General features: G+C 43.6%; 1 protein-coding gene across 3 annotated transcripts in view; it reads left to right on the top strand.

The window, feature by feature from the left end:
• The window catches only part of znf423 (zinc finger protein 423), a 334445-nt gene that overhangs the window by 228980 nt on the left and 78017 nt on the right, over positions 1-27448 (top strand). For all 3 annotated transcript variants that reach the window (XM_060923838.1, XM_060923836.1, XM_060923839.1), the window contains one exon: positions 27102-27233. In XM_060923838.1, coding sequence (XP_060779821.1) covers positions 27102-27233 — 132 coding nt within the window. The remainder of the gene's footprint in view (positions 1-27101; positions 27234-27448) is intronic.

Here is a 27448-nt window from a genome sequence, read left to right as displayed (position 1 = left end):
TAAAAGTTTCAAGTTTGCACAACCCACTAATGCATTACAACTCTAAACATTTGCAGCATACTCAGTATGCATCTCACACACACACAGACTCATACACTCTCTCACAATGGGACCACGAATGCCTTTGCCACCACAGACACATCAGTGTGAGGCAGGCGGGTCGGCAGGCCCCCGGGAAGCTGCAGCGTTGCTGTTTGATGTTGGCAGCTGATTAATGAGATGTGAGGAGTGAGCGTTTGACGGGTGCTCTCTGGGCGCCTGTTTGAGGACCCCGCTGTGTGGTGTGTGTGTGTGTGTGTGTGTGTGTGTGTGTGTGTGTGTGTGTGTGTGAGTGCATGATGTGGGTGGGTGTGTGGTGAGGATGGAGTTAGCCCCCACTGGTTACCCTTGAACACTCCGTGGAAGCAGCCCAAGCTCCAGCAGCTCATCGGGGTGCTGTCACAATTAAAGCAGCGCAGCAGAGCTACTGCAGGAGAGAGAGCCTCCTCACCACACGCTAGCTCCCTCCAGAGACAGAAAGAGAGAGAGAGAGAGAGAGAGAGAGAGAGAGAGAGATGGGAAGGATAAGAAGAGATTAGGTTTGGATGACAGAGCAATGACAGAGAGACGTGGATGGATGGTGGACCAAGAAAGAATAAGATACGAATGAAAGGGCAAGAGAGAGAGCAAGTGGTAAAGGAAGAACAACAGAAGCGCCAACCTGTTAGTGCCCTCACACCCCAAACTGAGTGCTGACCATCAGACACCATCAAGTGGCAGACTGTTGACCATACATCTTATGGTTAACTTATAGTAATCGGCACTTTTCTCTTGAATTCAGTTCTATTCCGTTTGTGTGGGTGGCACCAGATTTGGCTCTTTCCAACACTGATTAATGTCTCTGATTGGCTATTCAGCCAAGCAAATCAGTGCAGGAAAAGAGATACGGATGTGAGCAATGCAAGCAAACAACACAGAGAGTATGTCATTTTTCAACTTTGCTGTTCTTCTCACTACTGTATTTCTCAGTTCCTGCTTGCCACCTTGGCAGAGATACTACATGTCTCTGGGACTGTACTGCAGGGACAAAACCTTTCTTTTAAAAGATGTTCCCACAGTTGGTGATTTGATGATGATGATGATTGCAATGTTGTAGTCGAGTCACTAAACCTCGAGTCCGAGTCCAGTCTCGAGTGTTTAAGTCCAAGTCATTAAAGAAAATTTCAAGTTGAGTCCGAGTCGAGTCTGAAAACAAGACTCCAACTGCACCATTTGACGGTGGCTGTTGCTGCCTTTATGTGAAAGCGTCTCTGCTACTGTGTTGGACGAACGTTACTGCCTGACTGCCCCATTTTAGTTAACAGGCTACAGATAAAAAGCTTGTTCATCGCTTAGCAAGCCCCGCCCACTACCAACAGGGCAAATAACATGAGAGAGGGTTAACACGAGCTAGTTCATCGCTCAGCAAGCCCCGCTATCAACAGAGCAATGAACATAGCGTGTCACTTCCTTCTCTGGGTGGAGTCTTGCCAAATGATGACTGAAGTTCGAGGTTGTCCCCGTCATCTCCTCGATAGTTCTTCTACATATGGAACACACAGCAGTGTATTTTTTCCCACTGCACGAGAAGTCTGGATAAGCAAAGCGGACAACCCTAGGGGCTTCTGTCCAGGCATTTTAGCGCCATTAACATTAGTTTGTTCCTGGACATGACGTATGGACAGGTGAATGTGCATTCTCTTGCACAAAATTAGTATAAAATTAATGTAGATATAAATATCTTATGCCAAATTATTATGGCGTGTTACAAAAAATAAAGAAAAAAATCTGAGTCCTCGTCTCCAATTTACAAATGAATGCAGTTAATGCACGAGTCCGAGTCATGAGTACTCAAGTCCAAGTCAAGTCACAAATCCTAAAAATTAGGGCATGAGTAGGACTCGAGTCTATGTCCTGGACTCGAGTACTACAAGCCTGGATGATTGTTTACAGGACCATGCTGCTCCAAACTCTCCAACTGGGTTGAGTTCTGGTAAATGCAAGGGCCACGCCATATGATTTACACCATTTCATACTCATCGTACCATTCAGTGAGCTCTCATGCATTGCGGATGCGGGCGGAGTTATCCCGGATGGCACTACACCCATCAGGATCAGAATGTTTCATCACAAAGTAAAGACAATCAGTCAGGATAACTTTGATTTGCATTGATTTGCAGTGACTCCTGTCTCTAAAGGAACAAGTGAAGAGTTCAGGGGCAACAGCAGACAAGTGCATTTTTCTCGTTTTCTGTACGTTATTTTTTCATCTGATTTCTCTGATAGAACCAGACATTTCATATAAGGGCAGTCTGAATTGATATGCAATAAGCAATTAATTGTCATGACCTGAAAAATCAAACTAAACTAAAAAGAGGCTTTTGATCAACTTTGGTGGCAAAAATGGACAACTCTACATTTTTTTTTTGCAGAAACAGACAAATCTAAATTTAGTATATAATTTAAAAAATGCATTGTGTCTGCAAGAAAAGTGGGCGATTTTCCCTGCATCGATATGGCCTGCTTTTTCACTTGTGACCGAGCCAAATTGGCTGGATTAAGTTTCTGTTTATGCCCAACCTGAGATACACTCACCTGTCCATCGATATAATTGAAGTTGTCCATGGTTTAATGCATTATTTGGTGAAATAAGTACCAATTTAGAAGGCTAACCGAGAAATGTCAATAAATCATGGACACAGCCGTGATGGCGTGATGGCATCACTAGCTTCAGAGCGCTGATTTGCTGAAATGGAGGTCGGCACAAAAAATGGATGTCGGTTTCTGAAACAAAACCACAAATATAGTGGGATTTTACAATGTCTGATTTGGGAAAAACAAACCTGCAGGACAGAAAGATGGCATCACCATCGATCCGCTGATGGTACCGGTTCAATATTTTCCAGGCTTGTGCTTGATCTCTTCAATTGGATATGAACCATGCCACCAAAACACACTCCACAGCATAACAGATCCACTACATTTTACTTTATTGTGTCACTATACACTACCGTTCAAAAGTTTGGGGTCACTTTGAAATGTCCTTATTTTTGAAAGAAAAGCACTGTTCTTTTCAATGAAGATCACTTTAAACTAATCAGAAATCCACTCTATACATTGCTAATGTGGTAAATGACTATTCTAGCTGCAAATGTGTGGTTTTTGGTGCAATATCTCCATAGGTGTATAGAGGCCCATTTCCAGCAACTCTCACTCCAGTGTTCTAATGGTACAATGTGTTTGCTCATTGCCTCAGAAGGCTAATGGATGATTAGAAAACCCTTGTACAATCATGTTAGCACAGCTGAAAACAGTTGAGCTCTTTAGAGAAGCTATAAAACTGACCTTCCTTTGAGCAGATTGAGTTTCTGGAGCATCACATTTGTGGGGTCGATTAAATGCTCAAAATGGCCAGAAAAATGTTTTGACTACATTTTCTATTCATTTTACAATTTATGGTGGGAAATAAAAGTGTGACTTTTCATGGAAAACACAAAATTGTCTGGGTGACCCCAAACTTTTGAACGGTAGTGTATATATTGAGTACATTTCTGCCACAAATTGTCCAAGCAGAAGGTTTAGCTTCCGAGAACACACTTTAAACAGGTACAGCACCTGGTGAAAAAGCACGCACCCAGGTCACAAATCCACAGGCTACTGTTCTAAATAGTATATAAGTAATTATTCTATCCACATTCACTGGATATGAGCAGTCGCGCACTCTGATTGGCTACTCTACTACTAGGCTATCAGCTCATGTACCGTGAGTAGAGAAAAACAAAATGGCGGAGTGTGTTGCTGAACCAACGCAGGATGAAACAGAAACTCTACTTGAAAACAAAACCTCAAAAAGTACAAAAAAGCAACAAAATATGAAATGAAGGTATTTGATGGTAAGAACGTATCTTTTTTTGTTGTTCAAGGATTATTATTAGAGCATTTTTCACAAATTGCTCCTGTCATTTCGCCGGTTTGTTTACAATCTAAGCGGAAATGATTTTGTCGGACATTTTGTATAAAGTTTTCATTTATCAAATTTTCAAAAAATAAAAATGCTCTGTTTCTCAAAATCCAGTGAATGTAGATAGAATAAAACAATTACTCCACTCAACCTCATCGTACATGGTTTATACACGCTTCGTCAGTTATCAGCTCATGTACGACTCGATTTCGTGGAATAACTGTTAAATATTACATGATTATAGATACTGATCCAGGTAAGCAGTGCACTTTTTTTGACACAGTGTTCTGTGCAGTAGTGTGTGCATTGAAACACATCCTTGTTTACATGATACTGGGACATCCAGTTTTCCTTTTTGATGATGAATACGGACTACTGCCACCTCCTGGTATGATGAGTAGCTGGTGTGTCAGGGCCTTTAGAGGAGACGAGTGAAGGAGACGAGACTGCCAGAGATTAAATCTGTGCGCCGGGAAGAGAAACGTGAGTGGGGAGGGCAGAATAGACAGAGAAGGAGATGGAAAAGATAGAGGGAGGAGTGAGAGAGTGAGTCAGAGGTCAGGAGGAGGTGAGAAGGATGAGAGCGAGGCTTCCTATGCAGAACCTGCGTATGCGCATGTGTGTGTGTGCAGAGTTTACTCTGCCTTTACTGCAGTTGTTAGCTGTCTGACGTAGCACTGGCAGCTCTCTCACTGGGAGCAGCTCTTTAATTAGCTCCTGATGAGGACCTTCAGGAAAAAAAAAGAAGCAGGTGATTGGACTTCTTATCCAAATAATTACCCCAATTAAGTCATTAAGACCTTGGGCATAGCCGAGCACAGTACTGGCTCCCCTGTGCCACAACATCCCTGATCTGCGTTGCCCTGTGTGCATGAGTGTGCGTAAGTCTAGGCTTTTTGTCGTTCTGGATGGAGACAGTATGTTTATGCCTGCAGGCTTGTATTGTGCCTTTGCTTTATATCGTATTCAGATATAACAAAGCATTTTATCATTGGAGCTCAGATAACTCTGTATCCATATCATACTCTCTTAAACACAAATAACAGAGGCATGTTCATTTCTTTTAGCATCTGGATGGTCGTGTGTGTGTGCGTGCGTGTGTGTGTGTGTACATGCTGCCCTACTACTACAATTTCATTGCCAGGTTTTTTTGTAACACTGCTTTGGAATGATGTGTACGTACATGTATGAGAAAGAGACTAAAAAGAGAGCGAGAATAAAGAAGGATCTTAGTTGTTTTGTTTTGTGTTTTTTTTTTTTCCCTATTCTTTGTTTGACTGCTGAGGGTGTCCAGGTGTGTTTTAGCTTACTGAGCTTGGAAGCCCACATCTGGATCAGGCCAACAGCTCTCCATCCAGATGTGCTCTCACTCTAAAGAAGACCCTCTTTTTTTTTTTTTTACAATGGAGCGAAGGGGGGCATCAGCTGCCTGTCAGGTGTTTGCATAGACACAAACAGATGTTATTTTGATGAGGGAGGGAAAAAAACAAAGGGGGGAAAAAAACAATAGTGTTAGACGAGTTAAGAACTCAGACGTGACGATCGGTGAGGAAACAAGGCATACAGACAAAGTGCACACGCGCTTGGTCCTGAATTGGCTCCTCCATCTGGCTTGTGTGTATGTGAGCATCTGGGCATGTGTGTGTTGGCATGTGTGCATGTGTGTATCATATGTGCTTTAGGCCCATTTATTGCACAGCTCAAATGGTGAATTTAGGCACGCCACTGATCCTCAGCTTATTAAGCATGTCAGGTCTCAGATCAGTTGAAAGAATCTCAGTCCATATTCAGATACAGTGTGAGAAAGAAATAGAAATAAAGTATTGGCATCTTGTCGCTGCATTACAGTATCTGTGTTATAATTCATCTACAACCCCTGGCAAAAAAATATGGAATCACCCTATAACTTGCATTTATAAAACAAATACCTGCACAAGCCTAAATATGCAAATGAGCGTGCAGTTAAAAGAGAGTGCTTGTAGACCTTAATGAGCTGTTATACCTGGCTGATTGACAGGAAACATGGGCCCAATAAGAGAGCTGTCAGTTGAAACAATGGAAAGGCCAGCCGTTTTCCCGTAATATCATTCTTTAAAACTCCTTAAAGAAGGTAATTCAACACGGAGTGTGGCAAAAGACGTTGGTCGTTCCCAGTCAGCTGTGTCTAAAATTTGGAGCAAGTACAAACAAAATGGGAAGGTTGTAAAAGGGAAGCATACAGGTAGACCAAGGAAGACGTCAAAGTGTCAGGACAGGAAACTCAAAGCAATATGGCTTGAAAATAGGAAACGCACAACAAAAGAAATGAAAAACAAATGGGCAGAAACAGGAGTCAGTGTTTGTGACCGAGCTGTAGGAAACGGGATTTACATCCAGAAAAGCCAAACGTAAACCATCATTAACCCCTAAACAGAAGAAACAAGTGTTGCCAGGCAAAACAAATTTCGCCCGGTAGCACTTATGATGAATATGAAGGAAGATATCACAAAAAGGCGGCACGGTGGTGTAGTGGTTAGCACTGTCGCCTCACAGCAAGAAGGTCTGGGTTCGAGCCCCGTGGCCAACGAGGGCCTTTCTGTGCAGAGTTTGCATGTTCTCCCCGTGTCCGCGTGGGTTTCCTCCGGGTGCTCCGGTTTCCCCCAAAGACATGCAGGTTAGGTTAACTGGTGACTCTAAATTGACCGTAGGTGTGAATGTGAGTGTGAATGGTTGTCTGTGTCTATGTGTCAGCCCTGTGATGACCTGGCGACTTGTCCAGGGTGTACCCCGCCTTTCGCCCGTAGTCAGCTAAGATAGGCTCCAGCTTGCCTGCGACCCTGTAGAACAGGATAAAGCGGCTAGAGATAATGAGATGAGATGAAATGAGATATCACAAAAAAAATAGGTACCTTATGGGGGTACATGTGGCTACTGCTTATAAATAAAACTGTTTTCTGATACCATGTCCATACAGTAAATATAGCGCATATATATTTACTCTATGAAGCAGTAGCCACAAAAATGAAGCGTAATCCAAAAATTAACAATTTAAAAATCACAAAAGTAAACTATACCAAGTGTCTGTACTTTATATTATTCTACTCTTACCTCTTACAGTTTTCAAAACTGAAACCTCCAAACCGAGGCTGACATACACACGCTGTCACCATGACCCAAACTCTTATTTCCCGGAAATGGCCTGGCTATAGAGCTCAGTGGAATGCACTGTCCCTCTGTAATAAGCATAAACGATTTCTTTAGTCTAGTTCATTTATTTCGAATGGTGAACCGAATTGTATACACTCACCGGCCATTTTAATCGGAACACGTGTATGTGCATGCGCAGTGCCGTTCTGGTGATCCACATGCGCAGTGCGCAGTTGTTACACTCTTGCATATGAGTGTATGAGGCAGTCGCCACAAAAACCTTGACCAAATGACCCCCAAAATGTTGGAGGTTCTATTTGAGACCAATGCCCATCTATCCTGAAATGTTCATGAAGATTGATCCAGCCATTTTCCCATAATATCATTAACAAAAAAAAAAACAAACAAACAAAGAAACCCCACCAAAAACAATACCTCGCCCCCTGGTGGACTCCGTCCCGGGCGAGGTTAAAAACAAAATTACAGTGGGGAGCAGCCAAAAGAAGAAGACAACGACAGTGGGCTAAAGAGAAGCAGTCATGGACTGAAGATGATTGGATGAAAGTCATGTTCAGTGATGAATCACAAATCTGCATTGGCCAAGGAGATGATGCTGGAACTTTTGTTTGGTGCAGTTCCAATGAAACAGATAAAGATGACTGCCTGAAGAAAACAAGCAAATTTCCACAGTCATTGATGATATGGCATGTCAGGTAAAGGACCTGGGGAGATGGCGGTCATTACATCTACAGTAAATTCACAGGTGTACATTGAAATTTTGGATACTTTTCTCATTCCATCATTCAAAAGTACTTTTGGTGATGATGAAGTCATTTTTCAGGATGATGATGCATCTTGCCACAGAGCAAAGAGCATTAAAACTTTTTCTTCAGGAAAGGCAGATCGACTCAATGGCACGGCCAGCAAACAGTCCGGATCTCACCCCAATTGAAAATTTATGGTGTAAATTGAAAAAAAAAAAAGGTCCATGACAAGGATCCATCCTGCAAAGCTGATCTGTCAACCACTATACGAGAAAGTTGGAACCTGACTGATAAAGAATATTGCTTTTCATTGTGGCGTGAAGTCCACGCCTCAAAGAATTCAAGCGGTCATAAAAGCCAGATGAGGTGCAACAAAGTACTAATTGTGGGTTGTTGGGTTTTTTTTGTTTGCTTGTTTGTTTTGTTTGGTTCATGATTCCATAATTTTTTCCTCTACTTGAGCTTAAAAAGATGTGCCATTAATTACAACGTCATTTAATTTTTTTGAGGTATATTTTACAAAGCCAGAATGTTAAATAAAATAATTTTGTGTCATATCTGTGATTTTGTTTTTTGCTACAAAGTAAAACAACTGAATGAACATCCTCCAAGAGTAGTGATTCCATATTTTTTGCCAGGAGTTGTAGTATCTGGATTGAATCCTTAGAAGGTTTTGATGACATGCATTTATACATGCGGTAAAATGCATCTCCAGTGAGCCAGATTGACATCTAATTGTTGTATTATACATAATATTCAAATCGGCACATAACACTTGACCACCAGCTGTTTCCAGATGTTTTAAGCACAAGCTGTGTGCTGCATCGTGATTTTGCATGGTGTTAAGGAAATTAATTTCCTTAAAGCCTCTGTAATTTATGATATAATGTTTTGTAGGGGGTTTGGTTGCCAGTCACAGACCCTGTTAAGAGGTTTGAACAATCAGATTTCGATTTACATCATTTTGCCTTTATCCAGAGTGACATGTGAGAGAGCAGTGTAGTTTCCAAAACATGTGTATCTTTATACTAATAGAGATCAGCTAATGTCTAATGCAGATCTCATTCTCATTTCAGTGCCTAGTAAAGAGATGAGTCATAGCCAGTGACTCAGACATTTGGACAGCTAGGGGAAATTCATTCCTACGATGACATATTTGGGATGTTGTAGGTTTAAAAAAGATATACAGAGCTGAGCAAGGGGGTATTATTCCGAGAAAGGTGCTCAGAATTTCCCAGATTAAAGTCATCAATTTACAAGAAAAGACTCGGATATTCCCTGAGATTAAGTCACACATTTATGAAAAAAAATCAGAAAAATTGTTTGTTTGTTTTTTGTTTTTTTGCTTGCAAGGGGGTATTATTCCGAGAAAGAAGCTCAGAATTTCCCAGATTAAAGTCATCAATTTACAAGAAAAGACTCGGATATTCCCTGAGATTAAAAAGTCACACATTTATGAAAAAAATCAGAAAAATAGTTTGTTTGTTTGTTTGTTTTTTGTTTTTTTGTTTCACTTTACAATGCTGAATCAATGTCATCACACCAAAAGACGCCACGAATGAGCCAAGGGTTATAAGAAATGCAGTCTTTCAGACACGATCACAAAATATAAACGAAGAAGGAGATTTTCGCTAAGAGATTTTCAACTACATTTCTCAGAATGCACTGCAGCCCGGAAGCATGTGATTGCTCTTGCAGAGATTATCTGAGACTTTTTTTTTTCTCATAAATTTGTGACTTTATAATTTCAGAGAATATCTGAGTTTTTTCTCGTAAACTTGAGAATTTAATCACAGAGATTCTCTTTTTTCCCCTCAGCTCCGCATTTTTTTTCCACCTACAATTTCCCTCATACTCCGTCATACATTCCAGCACCTGTGTAAAGAGAAATTATTTGATGGATGTCCTTGTGTTTTGTGGGCTGCTATAAAATCTGCTTTAATGTGCACCTGAAATCAAAATTGGTGTTTCAGAGGTTTTTCTTGTACCTGTCCCTCAGTGTTATGGAAACCAATAGAATACTATATCTGAAATATAGGAAATATTCAGATGGAAAACGTTTGCTGATTCATATCTGGGCAAAATTTTGTCCAATTAAATGCCCTCTCGAATCAGATATGTCCCGGACTCTTGCTCTACAGTAGTAGCTCGTTAGCAGTGAACATGGTTCTTTAGTGTGTTTTGGCTGTGTGTCTTTCTGCACACTATTCTCTTTTCCCTTTATTCCCTTTTGAGTTTATTCACTTTGAAGAGGGAGGAAAATGTATGAGGTTGCAGTTATGTGACAGACATGTTTCAGAAGTGTTTTACAAACTTGGGGCGCTTCAGTGCTGGAATATTTCACTTCCGCAGACAGAGTGAAAATGTGATTTTTTTTCTTTATACACCGTAGAGGCTTCTCTATTAGTATGAGAAAATAAAGGCCTCTTGTTAATCCCTTTGCTGTTCTTCATATTTAGTTAGCTTACCAAACTACTGTCAGGATTGTTAAGATTTGGTACTGGAGATAACCTCACACATCCAGAATCTAATCACAGCGAAGAAGCCATTTCATGTGGACTTTAAATCTGTTTTAAATGCTTCTTGGCCATATTAACCCCTAATGTACAGTATAACCCATCCATCCATCATCTGTAGCCACTTATCCTTCTACAGGGTCGCAGGCAAGCTGGAGCCTATCCCAGCTGACTACGGGCGAAAGGCGGGGTACACCCTGGACAAGTCGCCAGGTCATCACAGGGCTGACACATAGACACAGACAACCATTCACACTCACATTCACACCTACGGTCAATTTAGAGTCACCAGTTAACCTAACCTGCATGTCTTTGGACTGTGGGGGAAACCGGAGCACCCGGAGGAAACCCACGCGGACACGGGGAGAACATGCAAACTCCACACAGAAAGGCCCTCGTCAGCCACTGGGCTCGAACCTGTTGCTGTGAGGCGACAGCGCTAACCACGACACCACCGTGCTGCCCTAATGTATAACCCTTATCCAAATAATGATGTAAACAGGAACAGGTTTATTTTCTTATTCTTTTCTTTAGTAACTGGCAAGGAGGGATACTGCAGATGAATTAACACACACACACACACATATGGACTATGTGCTTACAGGTGACCTACTGTCTACACCCCTGTCCTCATGAAGAGAGGACAAGCAATGATGAAGAGAAATAAAAAGCCTGCAACAAAGTGAAAATGAAAAGCATCCTCTAAACACAACTGTGGACACGCTTCCTTTGTTGTGAATACATGCGCATTAATATTGATTTTTGTAAATCGGGTATGGCTCTCTCAGGGGGAGGGTTGGTGTCACTCCCTCAGGGGGAAGCTTCTCTGAACATGCCAATTTTATCATCTTTAATAATCCCAAAGTCTGACACACTGATGCTAATATTAGTATTGATTTTTGTTGTTGTTCTTGTTGCTGTTTTTGTTGTTCTTAACCTTCAAGCAGCACAGAGTAGGTGGAGCAGAGAGAGAAGAGTGCTGTAGGAGGAGCTAAAGAGAGATGGAAATTGTCAGAACGAGAAGTATGGGTCATCTGTGTCTTCTCTTCCTCATGTTATATTAAGAGCACTTAGATCCGGCTGACAGACTCGAGTAGCCTTGAGGGCTTTTACAGCTCTCTGCTTCTTTAAGCTGTTAGTAAAGAATTCAAGATTTGATTTAATTTCAGGGGGCGGCACAGTGGTGTAGTGGTTAGCGCTGTCGCTTCACAGCAAGAAGGTCCGGGTTCGAGCCCCATGGCCGGCGAGGGCCTTTCTGTGCAGAGTTTGCATGTTCTCCCCGTGCCCGTGTGGGTTTCCTTCGGGTGCTCCGGTTTCCCCCACAGTCCAAAGACATGCAGGTTAGGTTAACTGGTGGCTCTAAATTGACCGTAGGTGTGAATGTGAGTGTGAATGGTTGTCTGTGTCTATGTGTCAGCCCTGTGATGACCTGGCGACTTGTCCAGGGTGTACCCCGCCTTCCGCCCGTAGTCAGCTGGGATAGGCTCCAGCTTGCCTGTGACCCTGTAGAACAGGATAAAGCGGCTAGAGATAATGAGATGAGATGAGATGAGATTTCAGGTCTGTCCATGTTCGCAGTGAGTGACAGTCCATATACAGTAATTAATATACTTGAAATCATGAAGCTACATGTACATTGATAAGTCATAACAGTACTGAGAGGTAAAGTGAATAAGATTCTCTTTTTACAATGGCACCTGTCAGGGGTGGGGTATATTAGGCAGCAAGAGAACAGTCAAGTCTTGAAGTCGATGTGTTGGAAGCAGGAAAAATGGGCAAGTGTAAGGATCTGAGTGACTCTGACAAGGGCCAGATTGTGATGGCTAGATGACTGGGTCTGAGCATCTCCAAAATGGCACATCTTATGGGGTGTTCCCGGTATGCAGTGGTTAGTACCTACCAAAAGTGGTCCAAGGAGGACAACCAGTGACAGGATCATAGGTGTCAAAGGCTCATTGATTCACATGGGGCACGGAAGCTAACCCATATGGTCCAATCCCACAGAAGAGCTACTGTAGCACAAACTGCTGAAAAAGATAATGCTGACACCTTTCTGTTTTAGCCAGCATTAACTTGACAGCATTAAGCCTTTGGGGTCGAGAGCTTCGCCAGCAAAGCTCAACAGGTTTAGAATGAGTAGGTCATGTATTTAGATAAATATCTTTGTGAGTTTTCCATCATACAAGCATGATAAACATATTGACAGAAACTTTATATTTTACACTTTCCTATGTGCCCACTGCTAAAGAATATTATAGTAGTTTTTAAATTACCTAAATTAGATGAAACAATAAAACTTGTCACCTAACTCAGTCACACCGGAGTCGAGGAGCTGAGCGCGCACTTACTCATTCATAAAAGACTATTCACATGGTAATGGCCTGATAATCACTTTCACTCTTTCGGTTGCGATTGATTTATCTTTCGCGGTGGGAACGCCCACTGTAAACAGGATAAAATCTGTCAGACATAGTTTGGGCTATTTGGAGGTAAAACTTGTGAGATGGCACGTGGATTTTATGCGCTTCGGATGACTCAGGACAGCGATTCAATTCATGATTCATTTTATGATTCAGGACAGCGATTCAATTTCAGGACAACAAATCAATTCCTGATTCAGTTCAATCTTGAGAACCTCAACACTGATGATGAATGGTGCCTTTTTTTTTTTTTTTAAATTTCGACTCGATCCAGCCAAAGCTCAGCTCGAGTAAGTGTAAATATTTCTTATATTTATTATGAGCAAATCGGTTGACGTGTGCGCTGTAGTGCATACACAGGAAAAATGACTGAGCAATTTTTTTTCCAGAGTTAAAAGTATTTTCCTCAAGAATAGTTAATTTTGCTCAATGTTGAGTTTAGAGAGTAAAATTTGGAGTTGAACTGGGAGCAAAATTACAGAGTAATTGTGTAACAGAGATGGTTGTGGCTCTGAACTGAATAAAATAGTACAATAATTAATTTCAAGACACTGAATAGAGTCAAATCCCAGATAAATGAAGGTGTTGTAAAAAGCAGTTTTAGAACTGTGTTGGAATGTGTGAAAAAACATGACCTTACCCATTGTGAATTTATCTGATGGGATTAAGAGTTAATCTGATGGGATTAAGGGTTAACAGTGGGAGGGGTATTCACTCTTCTCATTGAATGAATGGAAATTTTTTAAACTTCTCATTGAATACCCCTCCCACTGCCAACCCTTTATCCCAAAACAACAGGGCATAAATTTTTTGATGTCCAGTTAATTGTCCAAATCTGTAGAGCAGATTTAAGTTTTTGTGCTTGATACATTCCTCAGACTGAACAGAATCATCTCAAGTGACTAAAACAGTTCGACAAAATGGGTAAGGTCATGTTTTTTCACACATTCCAACACCATTCTAAAACTGCTTTTTACATCTTCATTTATCTGTTATTTTTTTTAAGTACAATCATGGCATACATTCATTCATTGTCTGTAGCCGCTTATCCTGTTCTACAGGGTCGCAGGCAAGCTGGAGCCTATCCCAGCTGACTATGGGTGAGAGGCGGGGTACACCCTGGACAAGTCGCCAGGTCATCACAGGGCTGACACAGAGACAAACAACCATTCACACCTACGGTCAATTTAGAGTCACCAGTTAACCTAACCTGCATGTCTTTGGACTGTGGGGGAAACCGGAGCACCCGGAGGAAACCTACACAGACACGGGGAAAACATGCAAACTCCACACAGAAAGGCCCTTGCCGGCCACGGGGCTCGAACCTAGTCTGGTTAACGCGACTTCAAAGCTCTGCGAGCATTTGGTCTGGCAAAGATATTAAGCCCAACCGTTTCCCAAAGGTGTGGTTGACCCGCCTCCCTGAAATGCCTCAGTTTGCTACTGGTCGAAGCCAGAAAAGGCTGTGACGAAGCTTAAACCAATCACATCACTCTTTCCTCTGACGTATGTGACGCGACGGAAACTGCTTGAGTAACAGGAAGAAGATAAATACCTCCAGGGCTGCTCTTTGCTCCATTTTCAATGAGAACTTCCTGTTGAATGCTTTCAATACAGCATCTACCGCTGTGTCAAAGGCTTGCCGCTGCTCCATGTTCGTAATGTTTCTAGTGAATGAAGCGCTTCCGGCATAGATTCTGTAAACAATCTATGGCTTCCGGTCGCAGTTCTACTACGTCAGTGCCTTGAACACGCCTCTACCCAGGGCCGCTGGAGATGCTCAAAGTTGATTGGCTCCCGATTTTTCGGGAGCTTGGAAGAGCTGGCGATAGTTTGCCTTGCCAGACTAAGCTCGCAACAGGCCCTCGTGTTGCGTCACACTTAGGATGGGTGGGCCCAGGCTAGCTCGAACCCAGAACCTTCTTGCTGTGAGGCGACAGTGCTAACTACTACACCACTGTGCCACCCATGGCATGCATACTACACGGATATTATTGTAGCTGAACCTGTGCTGAATACAAAAAAGTCATATAATTTTGAAAATACTGCTTAGATTTGTTGAAACTGACAACAAAATCATCTCATCTCATTATCTCTAGCCACTTTATCCTGTTCTACAGGGTCGCAGGCAAGCTGGAGCCTATCCCAGCTGACTACGGGCGAAAGGCGGGGTACACCCTGGCCTGGACAAGTCGCCAGGTCATCACAGACAACAAAATCAGAGCATGCCAAAATCATTAGAGTGCCAGAAAATACCCTCAGACCCCAGAGAGTTAACTTTTTTTGCTACAGTAGCCCATTTTTCCTGCTTCCAACACATCAACTTCAAGAATTGATTGTTCTCTTGCTGCCTAATATATCCCACCCTTTGACAGATGCCATTGTAATGAGATAATCAAATGTTATTCACTTCACCTGTCAGTGGTTTTAATGTTCTCGCTGATTGGTGTATTTATTTGTGTTTGTTTCTCATAATGGTATGAAGCTTCTAAAGCCTTTGAGCTGGGCTTTAAATAACCATTGAACAGACCTGGGCAGAGTAAGAAGCTGAAGTACGTTGGGCGATGTTGGCTCAGAAACATGTTGATCAAAGTATGATGAGAGATTTATGTTTAGAGGAAGTGGAATGCAGGCAGACAGCATTCATCATCCTGCAGGAGGACAGAGTCTCTTCTCTTTCTCTCATTTCCTATTCCCTAATCTGCAGATAGAAACCCAGTCCATTAAGTGACATCAAAGGCAGCACCCTACACAGGAAATAACGGAGTCATCAGAGACAGAGGCCCAGCTCACTCCGTAAAGAGGCTTAGCAAATGACAGTTGTCTCCACAATGCAGAATGAGCAATAGTACTTATCAGAAGATTTGGCTTTTTTTTGGTCCTTGGATGAATATTGCATAATTAGTGTGATTGCATTATTGTGAATAACACTATTGTTATCTGTCAGACCACTTTATTTGCTGCGCTTCTTCCCCTGTAGTTTTCGAGATAATGAAACCACACCAACTTCAACCCATCCAGCCTGTTCCCAAACAGTGTGCTTGTATACAGCTTTTGGAAAGACACACTCATTCTCTTGTTTTCTTGCCATTTCCTGTTCATTTTTTTTTCTTCCTGCTCGGTCACGCTTCATCACAGAGCCGTCAAACTTAATACAACACCTCAGGGCAACTTACCCAACACATACATTCACCAGCCACTTTATTAGGTACACCCATACACCTACTGTTTTATGCAGTTACCTAATCAGCCGATCCCTTGACAGCAGCACAATGCATAAAATCATGCAGATACAAATCAAGAGCTTCAGTTAATGTTCACTCCAAGCATCAAAACAGGAAAAATTGTGATTTCTGTGACTTTCATTTCACTGTAGTATGGGTGGTTGGTTTGAGCCAGATGGACTGGTTTGAGTATTTCAGAAACTGCTGATCTCCTGGGGTTTTCACACACAACAGTGTCTAGAGTTTACACAGAATGGTGCGAAAGACAAAAAACACTGAGTGAGCGACAGTTCTGTGGGTGGAAACAAACGCCTTGTTGATAAGAGAGAGGTCAGAGAAAAATGGCCAGATTGGTCCAAGCTGCAAGGAAGGATATAGTAACTCATAGCAACTCATTACAACCGTGGTGAGCAGAAAAGCATCTCAGCACGCAACAGCAGAAGACCACATTGGGTTCCACTCCTGCAGCCAAGAACAGGAATCTTAGAATCAAGAACAAGTTCCTATTAAAGTGGCCGGTGAGTATACATGAAATCAACTATGACCTGCACTCATCTTTTGCTTGCTTTTCATCCATATGTTTTTCTCCCATTGGTGGCAGTGCATTTTTGGCCCCATAGAGTTTTGGAATCAAAGGTGTCACACTTCATCAGAGAGCCACCAAACTTCATTTCATAGCTCTGACCAACTCTGCCAACACGCACATCCGTCCATCATGAGCTGCACTCTTTTTTTTTTTGCACTGCAAAACAATCCTACTCGCATTTTCTTGCAGAAATGCATCTCTATAATGTTTCTGAAGTCATCTTTCAAGAATGCACAAAATTTGTCTGTATGCTTACTGGCTATTTTTATATCTCCTAGTGATGTAACCAAATACAAATATATTATTAAGATTGAACAGATAATGTGTTTTAAACAGCTACAGATATGAATGATATTGAAGGTTTTGTTTTGTTTTTTTTTTGAAATCTTGTCAGAAAGGTTCACAGGGTATATGGTTAAGACTAGAGGTGTGCATCAAGACTGGGATCCCACAGGGCGCAGCAAAAACGTGCAAGCTGGAGGATTTTTTTTTTCATGCAGGTGCAAGCAAAAGATCGCATTTAAAGCTTGCTGGACAAATGTTACCAACATGCAGTGATTCTTAGTGACTACCTGGGCTGGGTCTCAGTGGTTTAAATTAAACTAGTTGGGAAATAGAACCAATAAAGTTGCTTCAAAAATATCACAGGCAGGTATAAACAAACAAACAAACAAACAAAAATAACCCACTAAGCAGGGGTAAAACTAGTAAGCATTCACTAGTTGCGACTAATTTGCGAACTCGAGTGATGATGCAGAATTCGCAAATCAAGCTGGAACTTCTACCTCTGTTTATTATCCCCCAGGCATATAATGCGGGGGATATAGCTATCGCTCTGTCCGTCTGTCTGTCTGTCCGTCTGTAAATATTTTAGTTTCCGGAGCATGACTCAAAAACTATTAGGAATTTTTTCACGAAACCTGACAGTTGTGTTAAGTGACTCGAGGAGTTGTGCCTTTTGATATTTTGGGATTTCTCACCTCATCTCATCTCATTATCTCTAGCCGCTTTATCCTGTTCTACAGGGTCGCAGGCAAGCTGGAGACTATCCCAGCTGACTACGGGCGAAAGGCGGGGTACACCCTGGACAAGTCGCCAGGTCATCACAGGGCTGACACATAGACACAGACAACCATTCACACTCACATTCACACCTACGGTCAATTTAGAGTCACCAGTTAACCTAACCTGCATGTCTTTGGACTGTGGGGGAAACCGGAGCACCCGGAGGAAACCCACGCGGACACGGGGAGAACATGCAAACTCCGCACAGAAGGGCCCTCGCCGGCCACGGGGCTCGAACATTTTGGGATTTCTGTGATTTTTATTTTTTCCGTATTTCCATAGCAACCAATTCAACTTAGGAAAATTTGGAGTGGGGTTTCATGTGGGGGGAGGAGGGGGATATGTCATCTTCTGATTACTCTTGTTTTTTATGTTCTCCAGTGTTTCTATGTTTAATTTAAAAAAAAAAACCTCTTTTGGTTTACATCTGAATTCAGATAAGAATATTTGGAGCACAGATTTGGAGAACAGACATACCGTACACAGATAGTGACATTGTGAACGCCCCTAATACCTACCCTTTCGGGCATTTAGTGACTGTGTCCTCTCGGTTTGCTACCAGCCAGCGTTCCTCTACTCAATCAGTGGAAAGGGACTAATTTAGGATAACTGCTGAGCAGATATTATTTGAGTGGTGGTTCATTCTGTACAGGCAGCCACAGTGTGTGTGTGGCCCTGGTATGAGTGTACCAGATGTGGCAGTGGGGTGAGTACTGGAGTGAGAGTCCACTTACCAAATATTTTTAGTCAACAGGGGCCTTGTGGTTAGAACTTGACACTGATGAAATCCAGAAGACGATCAATATAGAATGGTCTTGGAAAAACATGTTTGACTGTATATTTACAAGTTTGACCATGAAGTGCTGGATTAGGGTTAGGTTTAGTGTTCTTTACGTAATGGATTTGTTGACGTGAAGAATGTATATAGTGTTGTGGTAATGCATCAGAGGTTAATCGTAGTCCTAGCTGGAAGTGTATACAGTGTGTGTTTATGTGGAGGTCCAGAGGCAGGGCACAGCTGCATGCAGGGCATGGGTAGGGACGATCCAATCCCAGCAAGGTCACTCCTACTGTTCCACAGAGCCGCTTTACTGCCAGAACGACCCCAACACACACCGTCCAATCACTCTCTCACTCTTTCTCTCTCCTTCTTTTCTTTCTTCCTTTTTATTTTCTATTAAATCTGCAACGTTTTTGTGCTTTTCAACTGTTTGTCTGTTCAGATCTCTCTCTCTCTCTCTCTCTCTCTCTGGAGGTACAGATGGACACATTTGCAGGTTAACTTGAACAGCTGGAGGTGCATTATTAGCATCCTGCTGCTTCCTCATATTTCCTTGTTGTTGTTTTTTTTTTTTTCAGGCTTCCTTTGCAGGCAGATAATTCACAACCATGACCAAAGACATAGTTGGTGTCCTGGTAGAAAGGAGACTAAATAAAAAACAGGCAGCAGGCAGGCACAGTCGACCCGGGCAGAACAAAGTGGACCGAGCTGCAGACTGCATTCTGTGCAAAAATACAAAAGACAAAATATACAGCAGATGTAATTATGTGGCTTTGTGCATTCCATATGTGTTTGCATCAAGTGCGAGGACATAAAATGAATTCCCAGGAGTCCGGCGCAGCCTCCTGGGCCGAGATGACAATGAACTATTGTTGTGGAATTGCTTTCGAGCTGCATTTCTCCACACACATACACAGTACAAATGATCTCACCCATGCATACAGTACAGATTGTAAATGTTTGGCTGTTATTCAGACTACGCTGTGCCTTTTAGAGTGCTTTTGAAAATACTTTTTGGTTTGGGTTTTTTTTTCTTCAGTTTTACTGATGTTTAACGCAGCTGTGTACTCTGGCAGCCATTGAGTTTTAAATGCAGCCTATCACCTTCTCTAAAAGTTGTGCATCAGATAATAGTGTGTTCGGATGTGTATGTGTGTGGAGGTGAGAGCCGGTCCAGAAGACATGCTGCTCAGGCCACACTGAGCACCAGTCCTCAAATTCGATAAGACTCCGTACAGACCAGGCCTGGCCAGCAACACTGGCCCGAACACAGCTGACCGCTGACTAGAGCCGTAATTACCCTCTCTACTGCAATTAACAATCTGGGGTTGTGTGTGTGTGAGAGAGAGAGACAGACAGACAGATTGCCAGCATTCAAATTTTGAAGTTGGCAATGGGCTATCATGATGATGGCGGAAAGTTTTAAGAGGAGTTTTAGGAGAGCTTGTCCGTGTGTTTAGCATCTCCATGCTGCTGCACAGTGACGGATAAGTGCTCCGGAATGGTTCATTGCTAACGGGTTGGCATGGAAACCTTCCTGATACAGATGTGCCATCTAGTGGATAGCATGTTTAATTCAGACGTATCAAAGGTACGCAGGAGAGTACATCACATTACATTTGCAACATTTAGCAGACGCGCTTATCCAGAGCGACGTACAACGTACCCACAGTAGCCTGGGGAGCAGTCGGGGGTTAGGTGCCTTGCTCAAGGGCACTTCAGCCATTCCTGTTGGTCCAGGGAATCGAAACAGCAACCTTTTGGTCCCAAAGCAGCTTCTCTGACCATTATGCCATGGCATTCCCAGGATGCGAACAGCGCTGCCCATGCCAGCTGGCACACGTGTGTGTGTGTGTGTGTGTGTGTGTGTGTGTGTGTGTGTGTGTGTGTGATCTGAGACGCATTTCCACAGATCAGTCATCCTGAGAAACTCAAGAAAACAAGGAACACTAGAGAAAGCAAGGCATAAACGACGATACTTCACAAATACACTGCAAAAAAAAAATAGAAAACTGAATTTGAGGAGAAAATTACTTAATGCTAGTGAAATTATCTTGCTGCATGGACAGATATTTTTACTTGGTAAGACATCTTGGAATAAGTTGGTTGCAATCTAGAACTAGGTTTAATAATCTCAGAATTGGTGTCTTGTATTCTTCTAATAGGAAATGCTAGATCGGTTCAACTATTCAAGATATTTTCACTTGCTAAGCTGTCATTTTTTGCAGTGCATAGACACAATAATGGAAACAGGACCAAAACACAAACAAAGAACACATGGCGCTGTTGCCATGGCAACCAAGACATAACACATTTACCAGTGTGTTTTACTGCTTGCTGATTTACCACACAAAAACATATGGCTGGGAATGTTTTCATTTCAGTGCATGACTTGACCGAGTGTGTAGGGTGTGTGTGTGTGTGTGTGTGTGAGAGAGAGAGAGAGAGAGAGACATACAGATGCTCTGAATGTCAGACAGGTGGCTGAACAGAGGTGTACAGAGAAGTGTATAGCGCCCCGGGAGGAAATGCTGTTCATAAAGACTTTATCACATGGATGCTTCATTAGTGCACTGATAGAACACATTTTATTTAGGCACTTTACATAATCTCCAAATTACAAATTGACAAGTATGTATCGCATGGAAGCTAATATTCGGTTTATACACTGCAAAAAAAAAAAGATATCTTAGCAAGTGGGCGGCACGGTGGTGTAGTGGTTAGCGCTGTCGCCTCACAGCAAGAAGGTCCGGGTTCAAGCCCCGTGGCCGGCGAGGGCCTTTCTGTGTGGAGTTTGCATGTTCTCCCCGTGTCCGCGTGGGTTTCCTCCGGGTGCTCCGGTTTCCCCCACAGTCCAAAGACATGCAGGTTAGGTTAACTGGTGACTCTAAATTGACCGTAGGTGTGAATGTGAGTGTGAATGGTTGTCTGTGTCTATGTGTCAGCCCTGTGATGACCTGGCAACTTGTCCAGGGTGTACCCCTGTACGCCTTTCGCCCGTAGTCAGCTGGGATAGGCTCCAGCTTGCCTGCGACCCTGTAGAACAGGATAAAGTGGCTAGAGATAATGAGATGAGATGAGACCTTAGCAAGTGAAAATATCCTGAAAATATCCTGAAAATAGTTGAACCGATCTACCGTAGCATTTCCTATCAGAAGAATACAAGACACCAATTCTGAGATTATTAAACCTAGTTCTAGATTGCAACCAGCTTATTCTAAGATGTCTTATCAAGTAAAACTATCTGTCCATGCAGAAAGATAATTTCACTAGCATTAAGTAATTTTCTCCTCAAATTCAGTTTTCAATTTTTTGCAGTGCAGGTGTATTATACGTGTTGGTTGATAGAGTGCATGCGAGTGTATGCGAATAGGTGACCCAGTGACTGACATTTCACTGGCCATCAAAAAGAGCAGTAACACATTGACCATCCCTTTTTGCACGGTCATGGCAAGGTCAGTGTGTTGTATCGATGCCCAGCACTGAGCCTGCCTGCTCTGCTCTAGCCCTGCCTTTGGCTGATTTCTCCACTGCTTTGATTGCAGTGGGCTACAGGCCACTGCCCGCCTCACAGTGTGCCATCTCTTTATCAACCCACTTATGTGTGTGTGTGTGTGTGTGTGTGTGTGTGTGTGTGTGTGTGTGTGTAAATGAGATTGCTTCTGCTAGCACTGGGTGCAGCCAGACCAGGCCGACTTGCTGGAGACCAGAACCCGTAGATGTGTGCTGATTGGTGAAATTCTGTAAAGTGGGGAGGAGTTACTAGTACTGAGCAGACCTGATTTGTAGTTTAAAAAAAAAAAAGGTACTCTGTAAGTGGCCTTTTTATGGGCTGATGAATAAAAGTGTGGGAAGGATGAATGTTATTTTGGTGGTGCATTTGTGCTGCAGGAGCTTCTGCAGTGCATTATGGGTAATGAAGTCCCCTGGAAAAGAACACTATAGCGTAACAGGCTTTTAAACAGAGAAGTGAAGAGTAATTGCTTTGTTAAAGCACCAAAATTCTCGCATGATACAGACAGTACATCTGAGAGACGACGATTCGCATCTGTGTCCATAACCAGCTGCAGATGGGGCGACTCTACAATCTAGTTTCTACGCTCCAAAATAGACATCGAAGGAATTTTCCGATGCATGACGCATGGAGAGGTCAGAATAGTGTGAAAGAGGAAAAGGGAAAAAAGAGAGACTTTAGTGTGTGCCTTGGAAGGAGACTTTGTTTGTTTGCTTGTTTGCATGAAGGTCGGTTTTCTGCATGTTGGAGGGATCCAGCATCCCACTGTTATGTAATCTGATAGGAGATTCCAAGCTGGTCAGCTCCATATGCCGTCCGCCGCTGCCAAAACTATCTGAAGCCGGAGACTCCATCCCGTTTGGCAGCCAGAGAGAGAGAGAGAGAGAGAGAGCTTGAGGGAGCAAACAAGAGCGAGCATTTCGGAAATATTTGCTGCAGATAATGGGAAACGTGCGAATTAGACCCGCAGCCAGGAGGGATGGAGAGAAGGGGATGTAGTGTGAGACAGGGAGGGTGAGTTAGCAAATTTACCTCTCGTGCTTAAAGGCAGTGTGTGCTTTGTATGTTTTGTTGAGTCACTAAGGGCACCATATGTGATATCCATGTATAATATGTAGAGGGAAGTGTAGCTGGGGATGAAGGAAGCAAGTGTATTAATGAGACAGTGTAGATTGATCCACATTGTGGTGTTGTGTGTGTGTGTGTGTGTGTGTGTGTGTGTGTGTGTGTGTGTGTGTGTAGCTCCTGGGATTGTCTCAGCACTGCAGTACTCTGTGTATTTATGTGTAAGTGCTAAGAAAGACAGGAAGAGGGAGTGAGTAGGAATCAGTAGCTCCTGAGACCCTTCCAGCTCTGCAGCAGTCCGTGTGTATGTGTGTGTGTGCGTGTGCATGCGTGCACTCCCGCTTTGGCCCACATTGCCACCCCCACCGGCATGGGTCAAGCTCAGCACGCTGCCGCTTCTCCCTGCTCTCCCTCTCCGAGTTGCCATGGCAACACACCTTGAGCTCACCCCCTAGAGAAGCCCGGTTGCCTCCACCCCTTCTTTCACCCTGGCCCCCATCTCTCCTTCCCCTCCCTCTTGTTGCACTCCCGCTCTCTCGCTCGCCATCCGGTCCATCAATCTGGGGCCGGAGCTGCAGGCCTTAGGGCCGGGGCGAGAGGGGCCGAGCCCAGCGGGAACCGCTGCTCCCATCCACACAGCTCATTTATGTGCCAGAGCATGCTACAGGGGGTGGTGGTGGGAGGAGAGAGAGAAAGAAACATGGAGAGGGAGAGGCAGAGGGAGTGCAGGGAGATGGACAGGAAGAGGAACCAAGCGTAGAGAAAGAGGAGAGTAAAGTACAAGAGGTGGGAGATGAGGACGGGAGCGCGGTACAGACATGTCCATGTCCGTCTCGGGGGAATGTTGCAGGCCAGAACTCCACCTGGCTCCCTGTGGTCAATAAGCTGGAAGCATATTGGTCAAGGTTTAGCAGCAGCCACTGCAGTGTTTGTGCACGATGGAGGCATGCTTGGTTGGTGGAATAATACACAGATACTGCCTTTTTCACTTTGCTCCTGCACTACTGCTCATGTTCCTCCTTATAATCCGTCTACTGTGAGTGTGTTCATGTACACTAATATGGTAATACAGTCATTATCCGATATATCAAATTAAAGATTTCAAGAAAGCTAATAAAGACATGGATTTAAAAAATTCCACCAAGGTGTGTGTGTGTGTGTGTGTGTGTGTGTGTGTTTGTGTATAACCAGGTAGAGAAGAGCCTTAGCTCCAAAAAGGACTGCAGCATGCAAAGTTCAAGCATAAGACTCCAAACTAAATATTTGCTACTGCAGCAACATAACGCATAACGTAAATGTATAATTTTATGTAATGTGTTTTTTTTTTACAGTAAATTTATTGCTAGGTTGTAATGCAGCAGTAAAGCAAAGTGCACTTCAATAAATCATTTCAACAAATCACATGCTCGACACAGAAAATGAGTGAGTACTCGAGTTCCTGGGAAGGGAAGTGATTAAAAAGAAATTCAGTTAATGATAGAATCATGTAGTCCTCGAGTTTGCCTGTTATCCGATTACTGAAGTGTTTGTATGTAAATGTGTTAGTATTGAATATGTTTTTATCGTGTGCATACGAACATCACTATCATCTGTAGAAGGAACCATGAGGTTTTATATATATATATATATATATATATATATATATATATATATATATGTGTTGTTGGGCGGCACGGTGGTGTAGTGGTTAGCGTTGTCGTCTCACAGCAAGAAGGTCCGGGTTCGAGCCCCGTGGCCGGTGAGGGCCTTTCTGTGAGGAGTTTGCATGTTCTCCCCGTGTCCGCGTGGGTTTCCTCCGGGTGCTCCGGTTTCCCCCACAGTCCAAAGACATGCAGGTTAGGTTAACTGGTGACTCTAAATTGACCATAGGTGTGAATGTGAGTGTGAATGGTTGTCTGTGTCTATGTGTCAGCCCTGTGATGACCTGGCGACTTGTCCAGGGTGTACCCCGCCTTTCGCCCGTAGTCAGCTGGGATAGGCTCCAGCTTGCCTGCGCCCCTGTAGGACAGGATAAAGCGGCTAGAGATAATGAGACGAGATGTATGTTGTTCTTTCTTCTGCCTGTGTCATCTCTAGCAGAGCAGTTAGATCTCTTCTGTCTCTCTGTCTGGAATAATGCTTGGAGATTAAATACGGCTTTAAAGGATGTTTGAGGCGTTGAACGTTTTCCCGCTGTTTCCTCAATCGAGCTGTGCCGTCTGTGCCCTGCCAATAATGCGACTCCAGTGGAGTCCTCTGACTCTGATTAGCTGATCAATCCAGCTATCAGTTTCGCTCTCCACCCCTTCTGCCTTTACATGCACTGAATCTCCTTTTTGGCAGAGGCTGTAATTGAATATGGTGTGCTTCCAGGCAGACATTTTACTTCCGCACACCTGAAACACTTTCTCCATCTGTCTCCAAGAGAGAAAAATGAGACTGTGAACTTTTTCGAGCCATTTCTTTGGTGTGATTGCGCTTTTGCTAGCAACATTTTTGGCAGCCTCTCCCCATGTCCTCCATTAGGCTTCTCTTGTCTTATCATGGCATGATTCATTTTCGTGCATGCTTAGCTGGTGTGTGTGTGTGCGCGCGTGTGTGTTTGGTCTTTAGCTATAGGATGGCTCCCCTCAGTACACTGCAGTCTTTCTCCCAAAGCAGTACATGTCAGCTCCACTGATCAAATACTCTCCCTGAAACCATGGGGCTGGTTGATGGTAACAAGCAATCCCTGCATGTGTCACACACACACACACACACATACACACACACTGGAGTGGAGAGCTTAGTGTTGGAGCAAAGGCTAAAAAACAGATGATGGAGCATGTTGCACACTTGCTGATCAAACCACAGCAGGGCTCACAGAGAGGAGCATGATTTTATCACACACACACACACACACACACACACACACAGGCCCCCTAGCTACCATTACTTTTGGCTGGACAGCCCAATTATCCCTTTGTTTTCTGCTTTCTTTAGCAGAATTCCCTTCCTCTCCCCATATCCCTCTCATTTCCCCAATGTTTCTCTTTGGTATCGTTGAACTCACTTTCCTCTCTCTCTCTCTCTCTCTCTGTCTCTCATTTAAAGCCTCTCATCTTGCTATACAACAATGGCTCATCCAAAATATCCCATGCATGCCGTATTGCCACTGATTCCAACCCCCTTCTACAAAGAGTCCAATGTCTTTGAGGAGACACACCAAAGCTCTGTCCTTGCCAATCTATCTTAAAAAAAAAAAATCTCTAAACCCCACACCTAGCTGAGCTAACCTGCTTTCCCACCCCTCCCTGTCCTTTCAGACAGGATTAGAGCTCCCCTGCTCAGACCTTTGAGACAGCGCTTAGATTGGAATCATCGTAGGTCATGTTTTTTTCGGACAGGAGTTTGGGAGGTCTGGGGGATGGCAGGGGTGGTTGATTGAAGAGTTTATTAACCCCACACACCCCTGGAGCTTGCTAGATACTGTTATGGCTTCTGTGCCACCCCATATCTTCATGAAGGGAGGGGGAATTGGCGTGGAGGGGGTCTGGAGATGGGCAGGCTGATGCAGCGCGGCCAGCAGGAGAGCAGCGCTCAGGTCTGTATGGCGTGTGGGTGATAAGAAGGGAGTGGAGGCACCCAGCTAGGACCCAACGCCCACCTTTCATCTGTCCTACTCTGGTTGGAGGCAGGGGGCCACTGATGTCACTCCGGTCAGCTTAAAATAGAGCTGTAGGCAGGGGGGAGGGCATGGCGCCCATGGTGCTGGAGGGTGGCAGGCAATTACCGGTCGGGAAAAAGACAGCACTGGGCAAGGGAGGATAGGAGAGGGAGGAGGGACAGTGGGGATGGAGTGGTCAACCTGGGCAGAGCAGAGCAAAGCAAGCAAGCCTGAATACACTACTTTCATCAACAACCATAAAGACATTCTGTTCTACATCACTTCTGATGTACAGATTGAAATTATGTATGATCATGTGTCTACTTCTATCTTCTTTCCTCTCTTTTCTCTGTCTACTCCTTTTCTTTTTCTCGGTCTCGGCCTGACCCCACCACTGCGTGTGTAACCTGTTGTATCATGGGCTCTTCTGTTGCAGAGGAAGGCATCAATCACGAGTGCAAGCTGTGTAACCAGATGTTTGACTCTCCAGCCAAGCTCTTATGCCACCTGATCGAGCACAGCTTCGAGGGCATGGGCGGCACCTTCAAGTGCCCCGTCTGCTTCACAGGTAAGGGGGACTTGCCCGTAGGGTCGAGGGCATAGGGTCAGGGGCAGAGAAGGCATGTGTGGGTGGGACGTCTGCACACACGTACATACACATGTTCAGAAATTACAGAGCGATCACTTAAAGTGTCTGCCCACTCACTGATACGTGTGTGTGTGTGTAATTGCACTCGTTCATGTAGGTTAATGACGCATGATTGCATGCAGTTGCTCAGGTTC

This window comes from Neoarius graeffei, chromosome 6 (genome assembly GCF_027579695.1).
Source record: "Neoarius graeffei isolate fNeoGra1 chromosome 6, fNeoGra1.pri, whole genome shotgun sequence".
In the NCBI taxonomy this organism is placed as follows: Eukaryota; Metazoa; Chordata; class Actinopteri; order Siluriformes; family Ariidae; genus Neoarius; species Neoarius graeffei.
This window is presented reverse-complemented; position numbering and strand designations above follow the sequence as displayed.